Below are 17,016 nucleotides of genomic sequence, written 5' to 3' on the forward strand. Positions count from 1 at the left end.
GATCAGCAAGACAAGTTGGTCTCAACTGAGCAGGGCCAGAGGGCTTTCTGGGCATTGGATGCCTTGGTCAGGGCCCCAGTGCTGGTAAACCCAGACAAGTCTTTCATGGTGTTTGCCACATGCCACCGATGCAGGGCTAGGGGTGGCGCTGATGCTGGTGGATGAAAAAAGGGGAAGAGACTCCTCTGTGCACTTGAGCAAGAAGCTGCTGCTCCAGGAGCAGTGCTACGTGGCCATAGAGAAAGAACACCTGGCAAACATGTGGCCCTTAGCAAGCTGCAGCCATATTTATGTGGGTAACATTTCACAGTGTAAACCAACCACTCCACCAACCCGGCTGCACAAAATGAGAGGCCAACCCCTTCACTCCACCCCTCCTTCATGAGGCTGGGGGTGGGAAAGGGGCTGTCCTTGGGCTGGGCAGCAGGGCCAGACAGCAGCCCTCACCACAGAAGCATGGGGCTGGGTTTATTGCAAGGACTTTACCTACCTGGCTCCGTTCTCCCGCCCAGGGCCCCAAGGATGGAAAGCAGCACTCAAGTTAGGGAGCCAGCGCTGGTTTATTAGGGATGGATTTTGAGCCTCCCAGACTATCGCTCCAAGCTCTTCATTTGTAGAACTCGTGCTCCTGCTCATCCTTCTTGATGACCGTCTTGTATGCCTTCTCAAAGTCCTTGGCCAGGACAATGTAGCGGTTCTCCCTCACGGCCAGCATCCCGCCCTGTGCACACAGGGACACGTGAGAGGGAGTGACACCGGGCACAGTGACCCCCACCCCACACACATCCTGCCCTGTGCACACAGGGACATGGGATGTGAAAATCTGTTTCTGTAAACATGTAACGAGTTACATGTAACCACTGAACATTTCACTGCCCTCCCCCTCCTTTGTATCAGGCAGCAGTGAGATGGGAAGAAAGCGGTGGAGGAGGCTAAGAGGGAACTGGCTTAAAAGAGGAGGGGAAGGAGCCGTGTGTAACCAGGTATATTAACTGATGAATCCAGGCCTGTTGCTCAGCTGTGCACACGTTCACATCCCTAACAAGGACAGGGCGAGACCACCCTGCACACAATGCGCACATAATTCAGAGGGGAGGGGATGTGGGACACAGTGGCCTCCCCGCCATTTTGCCTGGTGCACAATGGGCATGTGCATGGGGGCACAGTGCATTGTGACCCTGCTGCACACACATGGGGGCAGGAGCTGCCATGTGCAGCGGGCCCCAGCATATGCACCATGCAAAAGAGGGAGCCGTGGCTCTGAGAGCCGGCTCCTTGCTGGCAGGGGAGGGGCCTGCTGGCTGGAGGAGCAGTGAGGGCAAGTCACAGCACATGGAGCCACTGGACACTAGCCACTCCCCCACAGCCCCCAGCCCCTGCACTCACCTCCTGGCAGATGGAGTTGATATCAGCACCTGAGATCTTATCTGGCCGGGCCACATCTGGAAGGCAGTGAGGGAAAGCTTTGCAGAGCAGGTAGGCATGGCCATGGAAAGGGCCCTTGGGAACCACCCCCCAGGCCAGGGAGCCAGCTAGCTGGCCTCCCGGCTCTCCCCACTTCCCATCAGGTGGGCTGAAGCCCAGGGACCTGAGCATGGCTGGGGGGCAGGTCGGCATGGCAACAGGACATGTTAGGGGCCAGAGTTGGAGGAGGGACTGGTCTGGTGAGTAACCCCCCCATCACGGTCTGTGCCAAGTCACAGCCAAGGAGCCAGTTCCAACCCCTACCCAGCGGGGTCTGGAGCCCTGTGGCCCAAGCCATGCCCAGCCCTGCTCTGAGTGCCGCTGATCAGACCAGACCACCCCTAGTGCCCCCCCTCCAGCCACGCATTGAGGGAGGGCAGGACGGCTCCCAACCTTGCCCTGGTCCTACCACTGGAGGTAGCCAGAAGACCCTCCTCCAACAGGGGTTTCCCAGGGACAGCTCTGTCCAAAGGGAGGGGTTCTTGAGTCAGTACACCCCCATCCCAATCTGTGCCAGGCATTAGTGGGACAACCCTCCTCCCACCATGGCCCCCAGCCCACCAGGCAGTCAGTGGGACACAGCCTCCCCATGACCCCCATGCCAGGCTCTGAGCAGGATACAGTCCTCCAGGTCCACCTCCTCGGACAGGTTCATCTTGCTGGTGATGGTGGAGAAGATGAGGCGTTTCTGGCGCCGGTCAGGCAAGGGGAACTCGATCTTGCGGTCAAGACGGCCGGGCCGCAGTAGGGCAGGATCCAGCGTGTCTGCCCGGTTAGTGGCCATGATCACCTAGGGGTGAGGGCTGACAGTCAGCCCTCTGGGAAGCCCATGGCCTCTCCCTGTTCCTAGGATGTGCCCCTCCAGCCTTACCGGGACAGCAGTGCTCCTGAACCTCACCCCCGCCCCTCATCTTGCAGCCTGGCTAGAACAGCAGGGCCCCTTCCACTCCCTCCCATGTCCCTCAGCCTGGCTATGGCAACGGGACCCCTGCTGCTCCCCCCCACACCCCGGCCTGGCTAGGATAGCAGGGCCCATGCCACCCCCTCCCATGCCCCTCGACCTGGCCACCCCTGCTGCCCTCCTGCCAATGTCTCCTGCTCCCCCCCAAGCCCATCAGGCCTTCCTGGGACCTTGCTCCCATTCAGACCCCCCCCCCAGCCTCAGAAGACTTGGGGCTGGCAGTGCCCTTGTTTCTCCCACATTCCTGGCACCTTGACGTTGACGTTCTGGTCAAAACCATCCATCTGGTTGAGCAGCTCCAGCAGGATGCGCTGAACCTCCCTGTCAGCTGAAGAGGGGGCACAGCCTGGTAAGAAGGGTGCCCAGAGAGCCGGCCTGGGCACTACCCCTACCCCATCCTGTTTGGCCCACGCCTTCCCTCACCTCAATCTTCTGCAGCTGATGCTGCCCCAGAGCGCAGCCACCACCCTGACCCCTGCCATCCAGCCATTCCCCACCCTGAGCCAGCCAAAGTGGGGGGTAGAGGGGAGCACAGGGCTTGCCCCAGCCTCCCTTACAGCGCCCCACAGACCCGCCCCGCTGCCCCAAGCTGGCTAGAGTGGGGGGAGCACAGGGCTTGCCCCAGCCTCCCTTACAGCACCCCACAGACCTGCCCATCCTCTGCCCAAGGTCAGCCAGAGCCTTGGGAATGGGGTTGGGGGTTCACGCCAGCATGCAACTGATGCCTGCAGAGAGGGGGGCTAGGGTTGCAGCTCTGCTCCCCCTGCATGCTGGGCCTGTTCCTGCTCCAGCCAGGCCTCAGTCCTGCTCACCCCCCGTCTGGGCATCGAAGCGCTTGGTGGCAATGGCGTCGATCTCGTCGATGAAGATGATGGCGGGTGCATTCTCCTTGGCCAGCCGGAAGACATCTCGCACCATGCGCGGCCCTTCGCCCAGGTACTTCTGCACAAACTCAGAGCCCACCACACGGATGAAGGCAGCTGGAAAGACGGGTGGCCAGCATTAGCAACCAGCTGTGCGGCAGCCCAGCAGCCTCCCCTCCAGCCTGAGCTTTGACTCCCCACACCTTCCGGACAGGTGCTCCCTGTGCCAGCCAGGCCCAGGCCCTGGAACCTGCAGCACAAGCCTGGGGCCCTTCCAGACCAGGAGTTGGGACTACAGGTTGCCTGGCACCTTTGTGCCCGAGAACTCTGCCAGCCCTGAGCCAGGCCAGGGTGTACCATCTAAACAGCATCCCCGTCCCCCCGTCCCCCCTGCAGCCCAGCACTCTGCTCACCTGTGGTATGATGGGCCACGGCTTTGGCCAGCATGGTCTTCCCACAGCCAGGGGGCCCGTACATCAGGACACCGCGCGGGGGGTCAATGCCAATCTGAGGGGGGAAAGCAGGTTACTGGGGACCCCCTACATCCCTCCTGGGGGTTCAGGAAGCGGGGAGAGAGGGGGGCAGACCCAGTGCTATCCAGAGCCAAGAGGTCTGTGCATCCTGCTCTGACAGTGACCTGGCAACCCCAGCCCCACAATTCCTCATTCCAAGGCACAGCAAGAGGAGCAACTCTGCCCCCAAGCCCACACGAGGTCTGCAATTTGGGCCCAGTGCAGAGAGCAACCTCCCAGGTAGAAGTCCCACCCAAACTGGTCTCACCTCCTCACCTGTTTATAGAGCTCAAAGTGGGTGAGGGGCAGCTCCACGGCCTCCCTCACCTCCTGCTTCTGGATGTCCATGCCCCCAATGTCGGCGTACATCACATCTGGCTTCTGATCTGTGGGCACAAACCACGCTGAGCCCAGCGTGGCTAGGGAACCCCTATGCTCCACAAGACCTCTATTTCCTCAATGCCCAGTACAGCTAGAGTCCCTCATCCCCTGCATAGCCAGGGCACCCCCCACCCCTAGGCACACTGCTCCTCGCAGCACTGGCTTCCCAGTAACACTCACCTGACGTCAGCATCATGATGCTGCTGTCAGCCTCAGGTGGCAGGACATCCACCAGTGCATTGCTGTGCTTATGGAGGGCCACTGATGCATTGGGCTTCAGCAGCTCCCGGTCGATAGTGCTCAGGATTCGCACATAATAATTGGAGCCTGCAGGTGAGAGGCAGATGGGGATGAGCTAGGGAAAGCCAGGGCCCAGCCCCCTGGGTCCAACCCCTTTCCACCAGGATCCCCCTCCTCCAGCCCCACAGCAGCACCTGTGGTAGAGCCCACAATGGCTGTGTTCTGATCCACGGCCTCCAGGAACTGGCCAATGACCAGCGGGATGCTCTGGATGCGCTTCACCTCCTCCTGCGCGTGCAGGAACTCCTTCTTCAGGTTCTTCTGTTCATCCTTGATATACTCCTCCTGCACCTCCAGGAACTCCAGCTCCTGCTGCAGCTTCTAAACACAGAGACAGATACAGACAGCCCCTTCGCCTGCACTTCCAGCTACTCCAGCTCCTGCTGTAGATTCTGTAGATAGACATAGCTCCTTCTCCTGCCCCTCCAGGAATGCTGTTACAGGAGGTGGAGTCTACACCTCCACCTAAATCTCCCATGCGAGGGCATCTTCCTCAGGGCCTGGCAGTCCAGCCCTCACCCACAATTCCTGTGAGGGAACCTGCCAGCCCAGCACCCTATCTCCTCACTATCTGGTCTGAGAGCTACCCCCGCACACCTCCCATCCGAGGGCATCCCTCCTGCCACCTCTGCCCCCTACTCACCTTGTAGCGGCTGTAAAGATCCTCTAGATCCTCAGGCTCCGGGGCCAGGAAGGACAGGCTGGTCTGGGGCCTGGAAATGGCTAACGCGGGCAGCTCATCCTAGGACAGCCAGATAGGAAGGGTGAGAGATGGACACCCCAGAACATTGTGACTGCTGGTCAAGGGGGGGCAATCATCTGAGCAAAAACGTCTCACACTCAATCTGACCCCACCCAGCCACCGAAGCCCAAGAGACAGACATCCCCAATCTACCATCAGATAGGAGTCGGGGGACAAAAGGACTAGAAGCTCATCAGAGATCTTCTGACCAATAAATTATTTCAAAGCAGTGGGACTGGGCACTAGGCACCTAAGGGTACTGAAGAAATCTCAGAGCCACTAGTGAAAATATTTTCTAATTCACAGGTGACAGCCTCTCTCCAATCTCTGGGACCTCTCTTAACGTGGTGCCTAGCTTACAAAGGGGAAGAGAAGGAACCAGCGAACTACAGACCAGTTGGCCTGACTTCAATACCTGGGAAGCCACTGGAGCAACCTTTACAACATTCCATTTGGAGGGTGATCACCAGCAGGGAATCACCAAGTACAAATCCTGCCAAAGCAGCTGGATTGCCTTCTTTGGCAGGGGTATACAACTGACATAATATACCTGGACTTTAGTAAGGCTTTTGACAAGGCCTGTCAAGCAATTTAAAAAAATTGTGATTAAATGCACTCTTAAACAAATATAGAGTACTGTCTCTATGACTATATTCTACATTTTCAATTACAACTCAAAATACAAAGTGCACAGTGCTCACTTTATATTTTATTACAAATGTTTGCACTATAAACAAAAATATTTTTCAAATCGCCTAATACTGTAGTTCAATCTTTTGATCATGAAAGTTGAACTTATAAATACAGAATTATGTAAAAGACCCTGCATTTAAAAATAAAACATAAAACTTTAGAGCCTACAACTCCACTCAGTCCTACTTCTTGTTCAGCCAACTACTCAGTCAGATTTGTTCACATTTTCAGGAGATGGGGATGTAAAATCCCATTTAGTTACATAATATTTAACCAGTTAACTGATTAAATGGGGGCAGACTGGAGTGCTTGCAGCTGGCCCTGAAGGGCTGGAGCAGCCCCCTTCCCACAGCAGGTGGGAAGCTACTCCAGCCCCCACTAGTTAACTGTAATCAGTAAGCATTATCTGTTAAGGGTGACACTTTCTGGTTAACCATTCACATCCCTAGCAGGAGATGACACTTGCTTCTCACCTGAAAGTGAGAACTGGCATTCACTTATCACTGTTGTTGCCATTATTGAAGATATTTGTGTGCCGATAGGCTAAAAATTCACTTCCCTTCATGCTTTCACCACCATTCCAGAGGACACGCATCCATGCTCATGACCTAATTTCTTGTAAGCTGTATGGCTGCATGACTGTGCAGACCTTTAACGAGCCCTGCTCAGAGCTCCCGCACAGTCACAGCTCAGTTGACCTGCAGTGGGAGGGTTGTCTGAGCAGCTTCCAAAGCTGTCTGTTTCCATGGAGGAACTCAGAGAGCGGGCAAGGAGAGGAGATAAGGAGGAAATAACTGGCTGGAGAGGAGAGTTGTAAGGTAGGGAAGTTTGGGGAAAGGGGGAGGAAGTAATTAACTGGCAGGGAGCTGAACAGGAGGGGAATTTGGGGTGTTCCATCTGAGTGAGCAGAGAGGCAGTGGTAGAAACCCAGCACACTCATCAAGCCTCCTGGGCTGGGAAAGGAAGGTGAGGGGCTGACTGTATGTGGTAAGTGGGAGATATAGCAAGTAGATGGGACCTGGCCTTCGGTGCAAGTGGAGAGTTTGTTTGTTGTGAGGGAAGTTTGTGCTATATCCTGATTCCCAGCCAGGCTGGAGGGAGCAGACTGAACAGGGGTAGGGTATGGGAAACAGGATGAGTGGTTGATGGCATCAGTGCAGTAAAGTGGAGGCAGGGGGGACAGGAGAGTTTGTTTGGGGTGTCCCGACTTACTTGCTGCAGTCCTGTCTGGCGGGGTGTGCCAGGATATTTGCATGATTACATTTCACACAAAGTTCTCACAGGTGTTAATGGCTTAAGGCAGGGCTACTCAGAGACCCGCAGGCCCATTCCTTTGTGGCCCGCAGTTTGGGTTTACACAGGGCCACGGGTGGGCTCCTTTGAACATGGCCTCCACTGGGAACATGATCCACAACAATGAGGCATCTCCCGGGTGGGGTGAGCACTGAAAGACGCGAGCGGACAGGCTGGCTGGAACAGACAGATACAGGGTGTCAACGTTTCTAGCCTCCAGAGAGGAGGTGCCAGGAATGCCAGGGCACTGGGGGACGTGGTGGCTGCTTAGCCTTGTAGGCAGAGCCTGAGAAGTGATGACTGGTTCACACTGGCCACATCTGAGCCAGCACCGTGGCCAGGCAGCTCTGCCTCAGTCCCGCACAGAGCAACAGACTCCTGCATGGGGTTGTCATCAGGACAGGGCTCCCAGGCACCTGTTCTTTTCAGCCTTGTGTCCAGTCTGACTCACCAAAATCCCTGCACGTTGGAGTGCTCTGGCTCGGAAACTTTTCTTTTTACAGTAAAATCACTCCAAGAAACACACAACCTGAAGCTAAACACCCAAAGCACTGGTATTCAGTTTTCTTTTTAATAAGCAGTTTGATTTGTTAGTGTGAAAGAAGCTATTTGTGTATCTATATTTGCATGTATATCTGCAACACCGAAAAATTCTGTTAAAAGACACTCTTTCCTTAAGCCAGGGCTACTCAACTTTGGAAGCCATGTGGGCCACAATGAGAGTAACAGCACATGCCAAGGGCTGCAACTTAAGTGTGGTTGCATATACATGCAAATATATATGCAAATAGCTTCTTTCATTCTATGGGCAAGGCTAATTGTACCATGAATTAATTGGTATCGTATTGCATTAAGGCCAGATCTTAGCTATGTGGCAGAGTTCTGCTCTTATGAGTAAGTAGCAGCAATTACTACATGTGATGCTAGTTATTTAATAGGATGAAACCTTATTTGCAAGCTCTTTAAAACATGCATCTAACACCTGGCTTCAGGGTTTGCAAGCTGTTCTTTGGCCATTACTCATTGAGATGGTGACATACACAAGGTGAAAGTTTCAAATCAGGAGACGTTTTATCAGTTTTTATTGGTTTTCCTTATTCTTGTATAGCATGGATCCTAAACATTTCCCTGAGAAACTATATAAGCCTGAGCAAATGCCTTTTACTCTCCTTTCCTTTGTCAGTAACTATTGTATTAGCATTTGCAAAAAGAGCATGACTATTTCTAGTTGATTCATTTTGCATCTTAAAGATGAGCTATGTGTAGGTAATATCCATTTTGGTGTGTTTACTAGTTGGAGTTATTAGACAGGAGGGCGATACATGTACTCCAAGGGTAGCGTTAATTTTTTAAATTTTATTTCATATTGAATATCATAAGCATTGCTCCTTAACTATCCCTTTGTTTTAATATAGTTCACAGGTATGGGAGAAGATATGGGGCTTTTGTACTAGTGGTGCACATCCACACACTACCTCAATATTGGTATTGCACACCAGAAATTTCAACCTGCCCAAAAGAAAACTCAACTCACCCAAGGAAAGAAAATGTTAGAGGGAACACTGCTCATGAGGAGTTCTGCTTGATAATGATCCAAAGCATGTTCATTTTCTTCATCATATGGTTTTCTTTTTGGTGGTTCATGTTCTGTAGTTTTCACATTGGCATACTGCTTTTTTAAGACTTGAAAGCAGACTCTTCTTCCCCCTCAGATTTTGGAAGGTGCTTCAAAATCTTAAACCTTGAGTTAAGTGCTGAAGCTAGCTTTAGAAACCTCATATTGATACCTTTTGTGTGTTTTGTCAAAACCGTAGTGAAAGTGTTTTGAAAACGAACATGTGCTGAGTCATTTTAGACCACCCTAACATAAAATACATGGCAGAATGGGGGTATACAGAATAGGGGACAAAATTCTCCCTCAAGGAGTTAAGCCACAAACCTAATATATTTTTAAATGAGCATCAGCAGCATGGAAGCATGTCCTTTGGTCTGTAGGCAGAAGCATGAAGGGGTATATAAATATTTAGTATATCTGATTGGGGATGTGAATGACCAGTCAGCCATCCAATAAGCAAATGCTTATCAGACAGTCAACACTAGTCGCTTCCCCCGCACTTTGCCTCTTTCTGAGAGACAGCAATGGGGGGGGGGGGGGGGGGGGGAGGAAGGTGCTTCAAAGCGGCAACACCACTTGGAACCTGATCAGCAGGGGAGTCCCCAGCTTATCCCAGGCTCCACACAGTGCTGCCGCTTTGAAACACTGCACACAGCCCAGGGCTCGCTGGGGACTGTTGTATACCTCAAATTAGGCATCCACGTGCAGACCGGTCAGAGAGACTTCCCGCTGGCCCCAGGCTGTATGCAGGGTTCTGGATTCCTCCTTTGAAATGTACAACAGCCCCAGCAGGGGCTCTTGTACACTTCAAAGGAGGAATGCAGAAGTGCCTATCAAGTAGTCAATTAACTGCATTTTGACATCCCTAATGCACTGGATTGGTGGCCTGATTCTGTAAATCAGTGGCTAGATCCACAGTTTGAGGGCTGAACCAGCTTTTGCCTGTGATGGAGTCTCTCCCACAGCAAAGAGAGGACGTTGCCATCGTTGCAGTTTTATTCCACAATAAGAAATGAGCTGGGAGTTGAAAAAGCAGGAAAGCTTGCTTCTCTTCCAGTCTGTGACTATAAGCCAGCTACATCAGGACTAGCTCTAACATGCTGCAATAGTGCCCTAAGCAGGTCTTTTTCTAATCCTGTTCCCACTATTATGGAAGCAGGACTGGGGATTCATGGGATCTCAGTCCCATGCAGGGCTCTGTACTAGTCCTATACAAGCTCTATCTTTACATAGTGAGGAGACAACAATTGGTGCTATTTGCTAGCTGCAAACAATAGTTTCTGTAGCTATACAGACTAGGGATGTTAAATTTAGATGTAATTAATTGAATAGTCGATGGGATTTTCATGGATTAGTCTATAAGGGCACTTCTGCCTTGGAACTCTGATGGAGGCAGCAGGGTGGGGGAGAGGGAAGCGACTAGGCGCATCAGTAGTCAGCTATCCAATAAGCTTATGACTATCCGATTAAATCCCCAATATAGACTAAGGATGTTAAGTGGGTAACTGACTAATTGTCTAGCCGATACAATTAGTATCAACTACATAATTAGTTGTTAAGGGGCCACACTGCAGCTCTGCAGTTAAAGTGTAGTAGGAGCCAGGTGTACAGTCAGCCCAGCTCCTGCTACATTTAAATTGCAGAGCAGCAGCAGGGCTAGGTCTGGGATCTGCCACAAGCCAAGACTGAGCAGTACCAGCTCATGCCAGGTACTGGATCGCTGTGCCTCTGCTTCCCCCACCTCTCTCCCTCCCCTCCCCCCCGTGCCATAAAGACGGTGCCGGAGGGGAATTGACCTCAGCAGCATCAGGTAAATTTGCTACTATATCTGAGTGAGTGTCTGAGTAAGGTTAAGAATGCCTCCTAAACAGTTAAGAGCTAGGGCCATGAAATATGGTATGCGGCTTCCTGTTATCTTAACTTAAAGCAAGTCAGGGTTTGGTTGTTCCAGGAAAACCAGAAGTCCCTGTAAAGAGACTGTTTTCCATAATATGGAAAGGGGGAGGGGTGCCCAGAAAGGAGGGATGAAATATAGTGGCCACTGCAGGCAGCAAGAGAAGAGGAGAGTTATCCTGCAGGGTGACCATTGGGGGCAGCTGCACTACCTTGAGAGTAGTTGGCTCACCATGTTGCCTGCCACCAAAGCAGGTTAAATAGCCCTCCTGCCCCAAACCTTTCACCCCCCCCCCCAGTAAGAATCTGAATAAATGCAAATTAAGCTTCCTAGTGACTCCTGGGCTCCGCACCCAGCTGCGGGGGGGGGGAGAAGGAGGAGAGCCCGCACTCCTGGGCTCCGCGCCCGGCTGCGCGGGGGGGGGGGGGGAGGAGCAGAGCCCGCACTCCTGGGCTCCGCACCCGGCTGCGCGGGGGGGGGGGGGGGGAGGAGCAGAGCCCGCACTCCTGGGCTCCGCACCCGGCTGCGCGGGGGGGGGGGGGGGGAGAGGAGGAGCAGAGCCCGCACTCCTGGGCTCCGCGCCCGGCTGCGCGGGGGGGGGGGGGGGGGGAGAGGAGGAGCAGAGCCCGCACTCCTGGGCTCCGCGCCCGGCTGCGCGGGGGGGGGGGGGGGAGAGGAGCAGAGCCCGCACTCCTGGGCTCCGCGCCCGGCTGCGGGGGGTGGGGGGGGGGAGGAGCAGAGCCCGCACTCCTGGGCTCCGCGCCCGGCTGCGGGGAGAGTGACTGGGCATCTCCTCAGCGGGGGTCCGCGGGCAAAGGTGCGCGCGGCGGGGCGAAGCGGAAGCGGAAGCGGAACCGGGGCCAGGTCTCTGCACAGGCCGCGCGCTACCGGCACCTGCGTTTTCTCCACCAGAATCCCGATTTCCTCCATCGCTTCCAAAGATGCCTCGCGCTGCGCAGGAACTGTTGGGAGCCGGAACCGCTCTCCGCGCGCAAAGGTTGCTGGGAGCCAAAGTCCTCACCCCGGAGACGCTGGGATTGGTGCCTTTGGTCCGTCACTCCACGGTTGTGCGCAGGCGCGGAGCGCACTCGTGCTTCTCTGGCGCTCTCGGGGCCCCGCCCAGTAGTGGGAGACAATGTAGCCGCCTTGGGGTTTGCGCCTTGTAACAGTCCTGGGCTCAGCGCCGTCCGGGGGGGTTGGCTCGGAGGCGGGGGGGGGGGAGTAGGTATCCCGGTACTGCGTGCGAGCTCCAACTTCTCTGGAAGCAGGCAGCTGTCGTGGGGGCAGAGGAAGCACAGCTGGCCCGCAGTCCCGGGGGGGGGGGGGGGGCAGCAGAGGAAGGGAAGTCCCCCGCCAAGCCACAGACCCCGTGTTGCAGGACGCCCAGCTGTTTAGAGGAGGGGTGGGGAAGAGCAGCCCACACGGTTCCTGAGCTCCCCAGGTACTGGCCGAGTTGTCCCTGTACCCTCCCCCTGGTCAGACACCCGCCCCCCCCCAGCACCCTGCCACCTGCCTCAGCACCTTGCCCCAGCACTCTGTCCCTTGCCCCCACCAGCAGAGTTGGGGCCATATTAGTGAGGCTTGGGGTTTTTTGGAGGGGTTGTTTTTTGTATCTCAGTGGTGTGGTCCCCCTCCGGCTGACTTTTCTGTGGGTCATTTACCCCCTGACTCAAAACAGGTTCCCCGCCCCTCTCATAAATAAAGACAACGCTGAAACATGTTGTGTTTGACATAATATTTTATTAAAAATGAAGCATGGCCAACAAGCCCCCAATTGGGTCAAGCCCCCATCTGGCTGCAGCATCATAACATTCTGGCACCCCATCCACCCCAGACCCCAAACCTATCATACACTTGAACCCCATCCTGAGCCTCTCACTTTCCAAACACCTGCACCCCCACATCCCCAGTCTTCTGCCACAACACTCCTGCACCATTCACACACTGCAAATCTGTGCCGAGACCATCATACTCCCAGCCTCCCTGCCCTGAGCCCATCATACATCCCAGCCCAAACTCCTACACCCTCTCAGCCACAAGCCTGAGGCTTGCTCAGCACCCCAATCCTCCACCTGACCCCAACACTGTCCCGCCTGGAGCCCTTTCCCAGGGATGACGTACTGGCACCTATTTACCCAGGCACAGCTGCATATATCTTTTTTGTTGTTTTTGCTCAACAACTTTCCCCCCTGGTACATGGCTCTTTGAACTCTGTCCACCACTATTCTGGCTCTTTATCTCTAGTGGGTTGGCTATCCCTGGCTTAGTGCAATCTTTCAGCATGCAGCTGCACTGGAATAGCAGCACTGCCGTAAGCTCGGAACTGCGGTCATGGTCTATGTCTATAATGCAAAGCCAGGTTGACTTAAGTTATGTTGACATTCAGCCACCACAACTAATTAAACTGAGGTTGCATGTCCACACTATGCTCCTTGTTTTCATGGAGCATATCCACAGTAGCAGTTCTTGCAGGGACACAAAGCACTGCACACTGGCTGCAGTGTGTTCTGGGAAGTGTTTGCAAAGCCTCATGGGGCAGCATCATATGATTCATATTTCTCAATCTTACCACTTCTTGGGCACCACTAACCCTGCTACCAGTCACAAGGCTCTCAGAGAAGCTACTTGGCTGAGAGAAGCCTCAAAGGAACATGGTAACAGGGTTGCTGTAGGGTGCTGAGCTTGGCGTTGCTTGTCTGCATCGTGCCATGTGTGCCCAGCTATAACAATGCACATGTCCCTATTGCTCTCAGCTGCAATGTTAGCAGCAGTGACCGTGTGATAGAGAATAATAAAAATGGTTATCTGTGCCCCGTGGACAGTCATTGGAAGGTTTTTCTCCAGCAGTATCCATAAGTCAGCTGTGGAGACCCCTAGAATGGCATCAATATAATGGTGTATATAATCTATTGGTGACCCTCCCCCTGCTCAGTTCCTCCTTGTGGGACATACTCCAACTGAGGAGCGGTGGATGGATCTTGGAATGGTCATAAGCAGCACATCTTGATGAACAGTTACGAAAGTACAAAATATCCGTACTCATGGGAGAGGACAAAATATTTCCTTTCCACCTATTTAGAATGGAAGCCGGTGTGTGCCAGAGGATCTTCATTGTGGCCCAAATAGTTTTAATAAAGAGTAGGGCCACTTTGGATGGGCCTTTAGGGGTCAAAATATCTATCATGGGATCCAGGTCCTCAACCACTTACTCGGCCTGCAGCCCCAGATTCTAGGCCAGGCGCCTAAGCAGCTCCTGGTGGGCCCTATTGTCCATGGGGGCAGGGATGTAGAGGATCCTGCCACTTCCTTGTCTAGGGACGATGAAGAGGAGGGGCTGCCTAGCGCCATGTCCTCTGGAGCCACTAGTGATACAGACTCCCTGTAGTCTGAACACCAGTGCCAGAGTGCTCTCTATGCTTTGCACTGTGGCCCAGGGCAGCAGTGACTGCCTGTTGGTACGACCCAGTGCAGGGTGGAACAACTGGCTCGGTACCACGTGTTTTATGGTTTGGGTGCAACTGGCCTCGAGAACAGTGCTGGTCTCTGTCTCAGCACTGGTTGGTGCACACCACACACACCACAATGGTCTCAGCTGGAATCTCATAGAGCTGATGGATGTCATCTGCAGAGTAGTCAAGCCCTCATGAGACACAGCAGATTGCTCTGCACTTCTAGCCAGGTCCCTTGCAAGGGATGCCAATGGAGTGCTCCTCCTGTCCAAGACAATGGACATCAATCTGGATCTGCCAGGTTGGGCTTGGCGAGATGCCCAAGGGGTCCAAAAGGGCCAATGCAATGGGGCTTGCCACTGTGGAGGCCAGGATAGAGGGGCATTCTGATGACTATCATCCTGTCAGGGAGAGGAGTGGCACTGGCTCCTGCTGGCTCTGACTCTGATTCCCAGGTTGAGCCAGATGGAGAAGACAAAGGCAGTGTCATGCCTGATAGTGCAGGAGAGTGTTGAGCTGGCATCAACTCCCTGGAATTACAGCACTGAGGTGAATGCTCATGTGATGGTGCAGTGGTGACCAGTGCCAGGGAAACTGATGCCAAGGTGAGGGTGACCGCTGCATCATAGCTAGCTTGCCCCATGATGTACTGGGTCCAGCACTGGAGACAGTGCCAACTGCTGCCTTAGGGAGCCTCTTGGGGAAGCCAAGCAGCTGGACATCAACTCAGTCAAGTATCTGGCTGCTTTATACATCTCAGGGTGGACAGCATGTCCACATACCACATCTGATTTTCCCTGGCAGGGGAGTCTGTCTGGATCCAGACTCAACGGGGCTGGTTATGGTACTGGAATCCATGGTACCAGCTGGTCCCTTTGCTTTTAAGGGTGTCCTGGTGTGCACCGAGACTGGCAACCCTTTCATTCTTTCTGCCACTGAAATAAACAATTGAGGTGATTTACGAAACCCTCGCATGTTGTCTATGTAAAAAGCTAACGCCCTCCTAACATACAGTCAGTGCAAAGCCTGTTCCCTGGGTGAGGAGTGTGGCTTGAGGTAAAAGACCGGTAGGTAAATATCCTGGGAGAGATGGAAGTGCGAGACAACCTTGGGTAGAAACCTCGGGTGTGGATGTAACCTCACCTTGTCTTTAAAGAACACTGTGTAGGGTGGTTCTGAAGTCAGCGCTCTAAGCTCTGACACCTTCCTGGCCAAGGTAATGGCCACTAGAAAAGCCACCTTGTAAGACAAGTGCTTCAGAAAGCACGATGCCAGAGGCTCGAATGGCGGTTTCATACGGGCAGTCAGGACCAGGTTAAGGTCCCAAGGTGGGACTGGCGGTTTCTCATATGGTATCATCCTGTCAATTCCCTTCAGAAACCTTTTAACCATAGGATTAGCAAAGATGGACATCTGACCCTCCCCGGGGTGAAAAGTGCAGAGTGCAGAGGTTCGGGGCCTGGGCCATTATAGCCATTATAGCCACCAGGTGTACCCTCAGGGAGGCTGTGGCAAGGCCTCGCTCCCACAGTTGGAGGAGGTTCTCCAGGACAGTTGGGACCGCCGCTTCACCTGGAACGAGCATTCTAGCCCCTAGCCATGAGGTAAACCCCTTCCGTTTAGCCTCGTAAAGGGCTCTAGCGGACAGCTTCCTACTTTCTGAGCACCTCCTGGACTCCTCTGGAGCAGGCTTGCTCCATAGCTGAGAGCCACTGAGGAACCATGCCGCTAGGTGCAGGGACGACAGGCTCAGGTGGAGTGCTACTCCGGCCTCGCAGCTCTGCGTGATTACCCTCCACGGTTAGGTCTAATAGGGTGGTGAACTAGTGTTTGCGAGGCCGCACCAGCACTATCAGAATGGCCCAGGCCCCGAACCTCTGCACTCTGATGAGCAGCTCATGGACCAGGGGAAATGGGGGGAAAGCATAGAGTAGACCCCTGGGCCATCTGATCTGTAGCACATACATTTGGTAAACACCCTCGGGGCAGTACACAGCCCAAATGGGAGGTCCGTAAACTGGAAATGGTCCCATCCCACCACAAACCTTAGGAACTTTCTGTGACTCGGAAAAATCGAAATGTGGAAGTATGCGTCTTTGAGATCGAGAGCAGCGTACCAGTCCCCCTTTTGGAGTTTTTCTTATGAAGGCATTCAGGTTTTGTAGGTCTAATATGGGACGCATGTCCCCCCCTTCGCTTTGCGTACCAGGAAATAGCGGAAGTAGAAACCCTTTCCCCTCATCTCTGGAGGCACTCTTTCTATAGCCCCTAGTGCCAGCAGGTTGGACACCTCCTGCCGAAGGAGTGTCTCATGAGAGGGGTCCCTGAAAAGGAACAGGAAGCGGGGATGGGGGGCAGGGTAGGAAAGGAAGGGGATAGTATATCCCTGCTTTACCAGGTCTAGGACCCAGTGGTCCAACATGATCTTTACCCATTCCTGGTAAAAGAGGGAGACGGTCCCCAAAGGGTAGATAGATAGGTGTGACTGGTACTCTGCTCTCTGGTGTACCTTCAAAATGAAGGCTTATAGTCTGGCGGCCAGGTAACAGACCCACACCTCTCTCGGAGTCCGACCGAGGGCCTCTACACCTACCTCTAAAGAGGTCAGGGCAGCTATTGTTGCGGCCCCTCCTTCGGCCCCTATCAGTGCTCAGCCCCCGCTGAAAGGGTCTCGGATAGGTTCTAGCCTGGAGGGAACTCCTCTTCAGGGCCGGGGTGTGTATCCCTAGCGACTTCAGTGTTGCTCTCGAGTCCTTCAAGCTATGAAGCTTGGAGTCAGTCTGCTCTGAAAACAGGCCCGACCCTTCAAAAGGTAGGTCCTGGATAGTGGTCTGCACCTCGGAAAGGAT

The 17,016-nt window shown here is 53.9% G+C and overlaps 1 protein-coding gene across 2 annotated transcripts; it reads right to left on the minus strand.

Moving 5' to 3' along the window:
* Positions 1–541: 541 nt before the first annotated feature.
* Positions 542–11,769, minus strand: PSMC4 (proteasome 26S subunit, ATPase 4). 2 transcript variants are annotated; one of them, XM_075908453.1, is made up of 11 exons: positions 11,613–11,769; positions 5,125–5,223; positions 4,616–4,802; positions 4,362–4,508; positions 4,077–4,186; positions 3,702–3,795; positions 3,238–3,405; positions 2,677–2,753; positions 2,086–2,254; positions 1,387–1,442; positions 542–721 (listed from the first exon to the last, which is right to left on the minus strand). In XM_075908453.1, exons 1-11 carry the CDS (start codon positions 11,646–11,648, stop codon positions 608–610), a joined length of 1,257 nt encoding a protein of 418 aa, XP_075764568.1. In that variant the 5' UTR covers positions 11,649–11,769; the 3' UTR covers positions 542–607. The 2 variants fall into 2 exon arrangements, with proteins under 2 accessions (XP_075764568.1, XP_075764569.1); XM_075908454.1 differs by lacking the exon at positions 11,613–11,769 and adding an exon at positions 8,744–9,302.
* Between the last annotated feature and the right edge of the window lie 5,247 nt (positions 11,770–17,016).

Source organism: Pelodiscus sinensis, chromosome 24 (genome assembly GCF_049634645.1).
Source record: "Pelodiscus sinensis isolate JC-2024 chromosome 24, ASM4963464v1, whole genome shotgun sequence".
Classification (NCBI taxonomy): domain Eukaryota; kingdom Metazoa; phylum Chordata; order Testudines; family Trionychidae; genus Pelodiscus; species Pelodiscus sinensis.

Excerpts from the sequence above, each read along its gene's own strand:
- PSMC4 (XM_075908453.1), bottom strand. The coding sequence starts at position 11,648 with ATGGAGGAAATCGGGATTCTGGTGGAGAAAACGCAG. Across the intron at positions 4,187-4,361 it reads CATCATGATGCTGACGTCAG|ATCAGAAGCCAGATGTGATG; the intron begins GTGAGTGTTACT and ends TTGTGCCCACAG. Across the intron at positions 722-1,386 it reads TCAACTCCATCTGCCAGGAG|GGCGGGATGCTGGCCGTGAG; the intron begins GTGAGTGCAGGG and ends CTGTGTGCACAG.